General features: G+C 39.3%; 1 protein-coding gene across 1 annotated transcript; it reads right to left on the bottom strand.

Annotated features, from left to right (window-relative positions):
• Nucleotides 1-3,372: 3,372 nt before the first annotated feature.
• LOC121775769 (very-long-chain aldehyde decarbonylase CER1-like) lies at nucleotides 3,373-6,703 on the bottom strand. The gene is made up of 9 exons (XM_042172811.1): nucleotides 6,545-6,703; nucleotides 6,238-6,461; nucleotides 5,925-6,157; nucleotides 5,507-5,726; nucleotides 4,656-5,031; nucleotides 4,242-4,550; nucleotides 4,054-4,152; nucleotides 3,794-3,967; nucleotides 3,373-3,699 (listed from the first exon to the last, which is right to left on the bottom strand). Exons 1-9 carry the CDS (start codon nucleotides 6,602-6,604, stop codon nucleotides 3,517-3,519), a joined length of 1,878 nt encoding a protein of 625 aa, XP_042028745.1. The 5' UTR covers nucleotides 6,605-6,703; the 3' UTR covers nucleotides 3,373-3,516.
• Between the last annotated feature and the right edge of the window lie 3,876 nt (nucleotides 6,704-10,579).

Genomic DNA, 10,579 nt, shown 5'->3' with positions numbered 1-10,579 from the left:
GCTTAAATAATTATATTTATGCACACCATGTAATGTTGAAAATTCTCTATCAAACATACGAAAAGTAAAAAATTATCGTTTGTATAAGTCTGTCTTGTCTGAATTGATATAGAGCTTTTATATCTTCAAAGTTTCTGCAAGAAATGTGATACGAACCTCTATTATTATTATTTAGTTTAGATATTATAGGGATTTAGCATATCTTTTTCTATATCTTTGTTTTCTTGTTCATTAAGTCAGTAGCATTATAAATAGGATAGACTGTTATCTATTTTATTCATTCAATCAATTAATGAAATATTTTCTCCACCAAGGATAACGTGTGTTTTTCAATCCTAACTTTGGATTCCCTCCGCCGATCCTAATTGGACAACGGAGTATTCTATCAACCGCCGAGTAATCTGCCCGACGGGAGCGACTCCCGCGCACAGAAACTCTGCCACCGTCCGCCGAGCCTATTGGTCGCCGAAAATTGATCTCCATCGCCGAGCGAAACTCGCCGCCGGTGCTTGTTAAGGGAAACACCCTTAACAACTGGTGCTTTCATCCAGTACTCATGAGACGATTCAACAACAACGGTAGGCAAGGTTGGGGCGCAAACCGACCCGACTACTTTCCGAATGGCTCGTCACGCCGTGATAACGCGTTTGGCCACCGAGACAACGTCGGTTTCAACCGACAGCAGACCGACGAGGGGGACCGTGAGGGTCACCCAACGGAGGATGCGGACCACGATGATTCCGTGGGTTATAAATTGGATCGCTTGATAGATAGACTCGACAGATGGGATTCTTGGAGGGATGAAATGGATCACCGGTTCGATAATCTTGAACCAAACCCCTGTCGCAGGTATGATCAGCGAACATGGTATGACGACGACGATTCTGATGGTGACGGGGCACGACGGAGACGTAATTGGGAGAAAGGGTTTCAGCTGAGAAACCCTAATCTTGGTTTCCTAGAAGGGCCGCGTCGCGAGGAGAAGAGTCGTATAAGCCATGGCTGGGAATTTCAAGGGGAAAGACATCACAATTTCGTCCGCCCCACTACGTGTTGGGACCCACCGCATCGTTACAAGTCCCACGTTGCGGGCTATGAGAAACCTCAGAGGGTTAAGATGCACCCACCTCGATTCAATGGATCGGACGCTACTAATTGGGTGTCGAGGGTTCAGTACTACTTCGACCACGTTATGATGCCCGACGCTGAGCGCCTGCACTACGCCGTAATGTTGTTTGATCCGCCGGCGGCGGAGTGGGTTTTCAATTATTGCGCAAACAACTATTTCGTCGCGTGGCAGGATTTCTTGGATGATGTACGACATCGTTTTGACGGGCAGAGTTTTTTAAGAATTATTATGGCCTTCTCGCCAAGCTTACTCAGACAGGAACAGTGCGGGAATATCATGATACTTTCGACAGGTACCTCAACAGGGTGCAAGGGGTCCCGGAATCGGAGTTATTCACACTCTTTGTCGCAGGCCTTAAACCAGACATGCAGGAGCATCTGCATTTACATCGCCCCTCGTCGCTTGCAGCCGCGATGGCCTTAACGTTGGAGTTAGCAGACATTCAGGTAGATCGTGGCCAGCCATCGACAACGCCTACGAGTTCGCGTCGGCCTTGGCAGAATCGGGGGCCTCGAGGGCAGCTAGGGGTCTCCTCTTCGCAGCCCCCTTCTCAGCTTCCATCGGGATCTGTCCCCACATCGGACTACTCGTCACATGAACCACCAACACATGTGGATCCCATTGTTCGTGGCTTTGTAAAATTTCGACCTTTGCCGCAGCCTCCACTGCCGCATCACTTTCGGAGTGAGGTAGATGAGGGCAGTTGTTATGGAGAGGTCGTTACTCACATGCATTCGCCAACACGAGACGGCGACGAGGAGCTTTGTGATTCAGAGGACTCCATATTAGATGCAGAGCTTTGTGATTCAAAGGACTCCATATTAGAGGAGGAGTTTGAGGAGAACATTCAAGATGAGAATTTAGCCGAAGAGAAAACTGATAATACTCCCACGATAGTATTCGGTGATGATGTTCCCCATGACATTACCGATGTTCACAATGATGGCGCTCCTCTTGATGTTCAAAACAACGAGTCCCCTGGAGAGTTCCTCTAGAACAAAGGGATTGTCAAGAACGACAGTGAGCCACCGCAAGAGCTCGTTGGGGTATATGATGAGAAGATTGGTGAAAAGGAGGAGACATTGCTAGAAGATAAAGAGGAGGATGGTTCTATTGGTGAAGTGGAGAAGATAATCGCCTCACTCAATATTGTTCAAGTGTCATCCAAAAATGTTGTTGGAAATTGTTGGGGCAAGAAAGGAGATGGTGCTTACACCGATTTGCCCGTAATTGCTTGTGTCTATGTGGATTTGAATGTCGGTTATGTTCCAAGTATGAATCATCGATCAACATCGCTCGAAAAAGATGCAAGGTTGATCCCTCCGAGTAATGGCATGCCATGCTTGGGCATTCTGGGAGGCATGGACAAGCTTTTCGATTTGGCAAGGAATTTTTCCGACAAAGTTGGGTCTCCTTTGTTGATTTTTTATGGAAGTGAAGAAGGGAGACGTTCATCTGTTCGGTGTGTGTTTGATCCAGGATGAGTTGCCTCGCCGAAGCTTCTGCTTTCAACTCTCCTTTTTGCTTCGTGGTTCCCACCTTGAGGACAAGGTGGATTTTAACCGTGGGGGAGTTGATACGAACCTCTATTATTATTATTTAGTTTAGATATTATAGGGATTTAGCATATCTTTTTCTATATCTTTGTTTTCTTGTTCATTAAGTCAGTAGCATTATAAATAGGATAGACTGTTATATTTTTTATTCATTCAATCAATTAATGAAATATTTTCTCCACCAAGGATAACGTGTGTTTTTCAATCCTAACTTTGGATTCCCTCCGCCTATCCTAATTGGACGCCGGAGTATTCTATCAACCGCCGAGTTATCTGCCCGACGGGAGCGACTCCCGCGCACAGAAACTCTGCCACCGTCCGCCGAGCCTATTGGTCGCCGGAAATTGTCTCCACCGCCGAGCGAAACTCGCCGCCGGTGCTTGTTAAGGGAAACACCCTTAACAAAATGCTAGTGGTTGACTAGAATTAAAAATTAAAGTTCAGACTGGATGTTAATGAAGCCCTTTTGAAAGAATCATACTGTTCTGAAAACTGAATATACTGTGTATTCCCTGACACTAATAGTATTTACTTAATTAATTCATTTACATTGAATATTTACGTTTTTCTGAGTAAGTGTTGTGGTTATTAGTTTCACCTAATTACTAGCAGAAATTTGCAAGCATAAAGTTTGATTAATAATGCCAATAGTTGAAGTGCATTAGTTATACTATTCTCAACAATATATTACTGAAGCAGAGGCAAACACTCTTCTTTGATATAGAATGGATAAATGTGCAAGATTAGACATTTGAACATTTTTGTAACTGTAAAATTCAGGCTGCAACATATATACCACATTTTACTTCTTTCGACATCGAAGAATGCAGCCTAGTTGTTGAGGTTTGATTCAGCAGGCGGCGTGAGGGGACGGAATCCATGTTCAAGACTGGCCTTCCAAATCTTCTCAATATTGAACATCACATTGCCACACTCATGCACATTCCATTCCTCTGCAGCATGCACGATTCCTGCCACGCGCCACGCGCTCATCACTCTCCTCGGCAGCCAGTTCTGTCATTGATCAATTAAAAGAAACTCTATGTTAATTCATAGTGCATTTCAAAAAGTAATTTGATTGAGATTAGATGAGATGACGTGTAATTACTTCACAAGAGTCAAGATTCTCAATATGCTTTGGAGCCAACACTGCTGGTGTGGTGTTGTACAAGCAATCTTTGCGCGTTTTCTTTGGGGGGAACTGAGAGAAGGGAATGAACATGGTTCCTTTCGACGCCTTTTGTTGATCTGTTTCACTTAGCCCGTCTCCGACCAACCATATCTGCAGACATAATTGTGGAAACAATTAGTCAATAAAAAATGTGGAGTAGTTTTGATGCAATGGTCATTTGTGTTTGAGATGCCAACCTTGGAAGGGCTGTTTTTGGAGAGAATCAGATTACTCGCGGCCTCACTGTTGAGCTTAGCTTTGATCTTCTTGTAGTCGTCCTCGTTCAATGTGAAGACCTATTCACAAGGGAGATTACATCATTAATCATCCATCTGTATTATATATACATGGTAAATGAATCCAGTTTGTTGTTATGATCATTAACCTGCATCCCCCCTTGGCATAAGGCGAGCGCGATGGAATATGCAACCTTGGTTGGATTGCCTCGGAACACCACCTGAGTCGTTCCTTTCGGAATGCTGTTCAGAACTATGGCAACTGCTAAGCTACTCCCATCCACCAATTTCACTTTCAGCTGAGGGTGTTTTCTCAAGAACATATCACCATTTCTATTAAGCCCCTCTTCCTGATTCAATAGCCCGAGGCTCAGCACCTTTACGCCCTTCTCATCAGCTTCGAGGATTGCATCCTCAATCAGGTTGTTTATCCACTCTCTCTGCCAATGCATGTAATACTGCATAATATGTAAAACCAAAGTAATTAGGAGTTTAGAACTAGCTAGTTTTGTTTAATTTACACTTATTAATTATGGGACTGATCATTGTGGTTCTGTATTTACTTGGATGCTATACTTGGGCACAGCCCATGTTTGCAGTTTGAGGTTCTTGAAGACGTTCCTCTCGACAACAAATGCGCGGCCGTATATCCAAGTGATCATCATGGACCATACAGTCACTGGCCACATTAGCCACAGATACCACCTGGATTTGTGAGGCGCGGAGGCCAGGCTTGCGAATCCAACGCGCAGATGATATATGGATTCTGGCGTCGTTAGATGAGTGAGATGCACCAGATCAGGCACCTCCTCCTTTCTAACTAGTGACCTTTCATACAATGTATCAGAGGACTTGTCCATGGTGCCATAGACGTAGTCGTAGAATGGCATGAAGAGCGAATAATTGGTCCGGAATTGTGTGTGATGCAAGGAGTGGTACCTGTATACATCAATGCCATCCTCAATTAGATAATTAATAGAAAATTAGAGAACCAACTATTCTTTTTACTATATAGTAGATCATATTAATTTCCATATAGGAAAAAGTAAAATTAGTTGGTTGTTAATTATCTGCAATGCAACACATCAATCATGAATTTATTAGTCTTAACAGCATGAATTTCTAGGTCATGTAGGTAGGGATTGTGGAATGTGACAGATCAATCTAAATTAGATGATAATCAAAATTGTGTGAATCCCTATCTAGGAATAGCAGGTTTGGAACACATCACAGTTTTCCAACAAGTTATTAAAATCTGAAGGGGTATATATATATATATATATATATATATTTTGGCAAGCATGCATTAATCACATGAAAAAATGAAGAAATATCATCCTAAAAGATCAGCTGGGGACCCCATTATCCTCATTTAATCTCACACATTGAAAATCAAGAAGTAAGCAATACTCACGAAGGCGTGTAGACGAGGTATTTGAGAGGAGGGAAGACGGAGAAGAGGCGTTTGGGTATGTGCTCGAAGTTGCAGTGTCCCATGTTGTTCATGAAGTCGATATAGGTTATGTAACCGGCAAACGACAGCATGGAAGCCGTCTTTGTTAACACGGTCGTCAGCAGTGGTATCGCGAAGAGGGCGAAGTAGGCTATGTGCTCCCCAAATGGATGTATCACAGCTGCCACATATACAAATATATAGAACATTGTTACTTAATTTTAGCTAAGTGGTAAATTTAAAGATTCATTAAAGGCAATTATAAAAAACTTCACCTAATTAGTCTTGTAACAACTAGAGTCAGCTAGCAAACCTAGAATAAATTTAAAAGTCATGGTTCTTGAATGTTCTATAAGTAGGGTATTGAAAAATATGTTACATGTGATGGGCTCGGTGGCGATGGAGGAGTGGTGGTGCGAATGATATCTCGAGTACAAGAAGTGGTGGTGCAGCGCCCGGTGCAGCCAGTAGTATAGAAACTCCACCGGACCCGCATGTAGAAGGATTGTCCAAATCACACCGTCTGTTCGCCACCATGGAAGATAATGAGCCTCCTTGATGTATGTATATCCAATGTAGAACAATAGCCCATTGAATATAATCTGATCATCCCTGCAAACACGCCATCACAATCATTCTACAGTTCGGGTGGGCTCGAGCCCCCTCAAATCTTTATTTGTGGATTTTCGTACCAGTTTCTCTCGCGGTCAACCTGCTCAAACTCTATGTTCTTATCGACTATCCGGTTAGTCCCCTTGGCCGTGCGAAAGCGAGAGTAGGAAATCCACAATTGGTTGTGTAGAATTCTTGTTAGCAAGAAAGGGAATATGATGAAATGCCCCATATCCCTCTCGCTTCGATCCTTCGTCACGTATGTGTATGTTGCGTGTACTACCCATGGCGCTATCACCATATACTTCAACAACACAACAAAACCACAAAAAGTTACACATATATTCATCTACTTTTTATGAAATACACTAAGAATTATATACATACCTTAAAGTCTCCGAGCCAAGTCCAGGGCCACTCGGTGAGAATTCCCGGTTTTGACGCCATAATTCTTCTTCTTTCCCTTGGTTTCTAATGCTTCAACGTCTTCACGTCCATTGCCTTTATAACAAAAAAGACTGTGTATAGACTCACCACTTTTCCATAATAGCATTTCAATGATTGATTCTGCCTAATAACTACCTTCCACGTGTATCACTCTTATTTTCCCCCCTTTTTCTTAATTTATTTAGTTTTAGGGTTTGCATTGAGGGAAGATGTAGCATGGATACTATGATCATGTACAATATTAGTGTATCGAACTCGACCCACAAATGTACTTTGTAAAATTCAATTTCATATTTTTCACCTAGTGCATCGAAGGTAGAATCGACGAACATCATCAATATACACGTAACGGTCGTGAGGAGGAACGGAGTTGCTGTATGGTCAAATCGAGCCTCTAATATCCCAATCAAGGCAGATGCAGCCACCCTTAGCTGTCCTTTAAATCAACAAGGCTTATAAATGGGGCATTTATTAGTCCCAACTGCCCAATGAATAGGGAGATTGAGTAATTGAGACTAACTACTCAACATATCCATTTTAGTGAAACGGCAGAATAGCAATGCCCAATCACTTGTTTCTAGCTCCTTCTTTTTTAGTATGGTTTGGCCTTCAACCAAACCAAACCAAACCAAACCATGCCTTAGCCAATCCGAAGCTTCTTGCTATTCATTGATGGTTTTAGAGCATCCGCAACGCATCTCTTAACCGTCTCGCAGCCAGTGGCGGATCTAGAATTTTTCATTTGGGGGTGCGACGAACAATTATAGTGGCTTGAAGTTTCAAAATTTTTCTCATCAAAATCTATACATTTTTATTATTATTAAAAACATAGAGATGTGCATCAGAAGAAAATCGAAAAGATAAAAACGAAGAGAATTAAAACCATTTGAATATTTTTAAAAATTTATATAATGATAAAGATATAAGAAAATGGGTCAATGTTTTTAAGAAAATAGGAAAAATGAATATGTTGTCATTTGGGTTGGTTTTAAAAAAAAACTAAAAAGATAAAAAAAAATGTACGTATTCATTTCCTTTTTGTATTTTTTGTTCTATTGTTCTTTTTAATCTTAGCCCCACGATTTTGTCATCCGACGGTTAGATTGATGCCACGTGTCATTTAATAATGCAGATTTTTAGTTGAATAATGCACACCGACTAATAATGCAGATTTTCAGTTGAATAATGCACACCGACTAATAATGCACCATTATAGTGTAATAATGCAGATCATCACAACCATCCAATTCAAGGATCCAATGGTTGTGATTAAAAAGAAGCTTGGACTGAAAAGTTGCGAAGGACCTTAACACACCTATATATATATATATAATACTACATAAGTTCGAAAAACAGAAAAATAAAGATAGATGCATTAAATAAGTTTCCATTTTTGCATGCATTTTTTAATATTTAAAAGAGAGAAAAGTATAGATATGAGAAATGTAAAAATATATGCATAAATAAAAGTAAAGAACATAACAAAATAAAAAGGAGCTACTGATAGGCTACGAACTCAGGCCTTCTGTATGAAACTTTGAGACAGACCACTGTACCAACAATGCTATTTTCACTATATAGATATACATATAGTATAGCGAAATTTTTTGGGGTGCAACTGTACCCGTTTGTTTCAACGTGGCTCCGCCACTGGTTGCAGCCTTCTGTCCCGGTCTCGTCTCGCTCAGCGTCTCGTCCCGGAGGGACGGCTCGCGCGACAGCTCGCCATGCGCCAGCGCCACGTGGCGAGCGCTGGCGCTAGGCGTGACGCCCACTCGCTGGCTGGCTAGTGGGCGTCGTCACACTGACGCAATATATCATTTTTAAAAAAAATCGATTTTAATAAAAAAAATAAAAAACGGTAATATTATTGTTTTATTACCATTGAAATTTTAATTTTTTTCTTTTTTTATTCTATAAATACTCCTCTTTCATTCTCATTTATATACACAAACACACATCTATTCTTCTCAAATCATCTCTCTTTTCTCTCTAATTTTCATCTCAAAACAATATTCTTCTCCCAAATTCAATCCATTCATGGATCTGTTTGAGCAAATGCGTCGAATAATGGAAGAATCGCTAGAAGAAGATCGACGTAGGGAGGAGGAGGAAGTCGAGTTGTAATTTTATTTTATTTAATGAAGTGTGTTTTTATTAATTGAATTTGTTGGAAATAAAAATAAAAAATAAAATTGAATGAATAGTTAAGGGATGAGATGGTTAAGAGACGGTTAAGAGATGGAGGGTTACAGGTGATGTCTCTTAGTTATGAGATGGGATGAAAAGTATAGTGTGGCCCATGAATAGTGAATAGATGAGACGGATAAGAGAAAGCGTTGCGGATGGCCTAATAACTCATACAGGCAATGTCTTGCAACCAATTCGAAAGCTCGAGTCATTTATGCTGGATTTGATTGTTTAGTACAAGTGCTATCAAATTTTGAATTTTTCATAGATTTGAAAATTACACTTTTTTTAGTTGGCAAACATTAGGAGGGCATTAAAATCGTTGATGTATTCTTGTGGGACAAACTAAAAAGGAAATAGTGTATATTCTTGAGGGATGGAGGGAGTATCATTTTTATAAAACAAGTACAAAAAAAGTAAACGAGACTCCTATTTGTGGACCGGAGGGAGTATATAATTTTATTTATATAAAAAATATCCAAGCATGCCATTTCTTATTATATAAAAATGATAAAAATGAGAAATGAAATAAATATGATCATAACTACATTTGTTATTTTTATTTTTATAACATATTTTATGTATATTAGAAATACCCAAGCATACCATAACTTAGTATTTCTCATCGTACATTAATTATATGAATAATTATATAGGTTAATTCTTGTTTTATTATATTATTGCATATTATTAACTAAATTAATTATTACTTGTTATATTGAAATATAATTAAAAGTATGTATGTGTATAAAATATAGTGTATATATAAATATGGCCATATATAACATTGATGGGTAAAATTGTATTTTCCTAAACTAACTAGGTAGACTAGATATGTAACTTAAGCAAATGGGTAGTTACATTGTTGCTTGAAACATAAGCTTTTAAGTGGGCTTTGCCCGGGCAGGATTCAAAACACGGGTCGTGAAGATTTGTAACATAGCTACTAAACACACAACTAAATCCGGATAAGTCATATTATCTAGCTGTAACATAGCTATCAAGCTGTGCTTAACAATATACAATAGTACAAATATTAAAATTACTAATATTATGAAAAAAAAAGGTATTAAATTTCAGTGAATAAAAAATAGATATTATAAAGCACGAGTCTTAAATCTTAATAACATTAAATGTCAGTAAGTCTACAAATTTACAAGTTCAAATATAGAATAATAAACAGATTATTTTTATGAAATATCTTACACATAGCAACAAATGGAATGTTATACAACCAATAACAACAAATGGAATGTTATACATCCGTAGTCCTTGTTGAAATTGATGGGTTCATGTTTAAGAAAGTAAAAAAATCGTTTCAATCACTAGCCATTTTACATAATTCATCAAAATGAGATTATAAATGGCAGAAGGAGGGAGTATTTCTCATTTTTCCTAATTAAACACGACATTTGTATTTGATTTTTTCCTAAATCGTTTAAGAGAGCATTAATTCGAGAGATTCACAATAATTTGAATGTGTTTTTGTCTCTATTATCAAACATTCCCGGCCAATTTTTGGTCTGCTGTTTTGTCTTTCTAACGAGGACAAAAGCTTGGGTGCTACCTTCTGTAACTCCTTACTTAGGCCATCTACAACGTTGTCTCTTATCCGTCCTTTAACCGTCTCTTAAATTACTATTCTTGGGCCCCACTATACTTTTTACTCAATCTCTTAACTAAGGGACTGTACTTTTTACTCAATCTCTTAAATAAGAGACAGAACCTGCAACCCTCAATCTCTTATTCGTCTCTTAACCATCTCTTAAATTACTATTCATTCGT

Source organism: Salvia splendens, chromosome 18 (assembly GCF_004379255.2).
Source record: "Salvia splendens isolate huo1 chromosome 18, SspV2, whole genome shotgun sequence".
Lineage (NCBI taxonomy): Eukaryota > Viridiplantae > Streptophyta > Magnoliopsida > Lamiales > Lamiaceae > Salvia > Salvia splendens.
The sequence above is the reverse complement of the archived record's forward strand: the minus strand, read 5'-3'. Positions and strand labels throughout refer to the sequence as shown.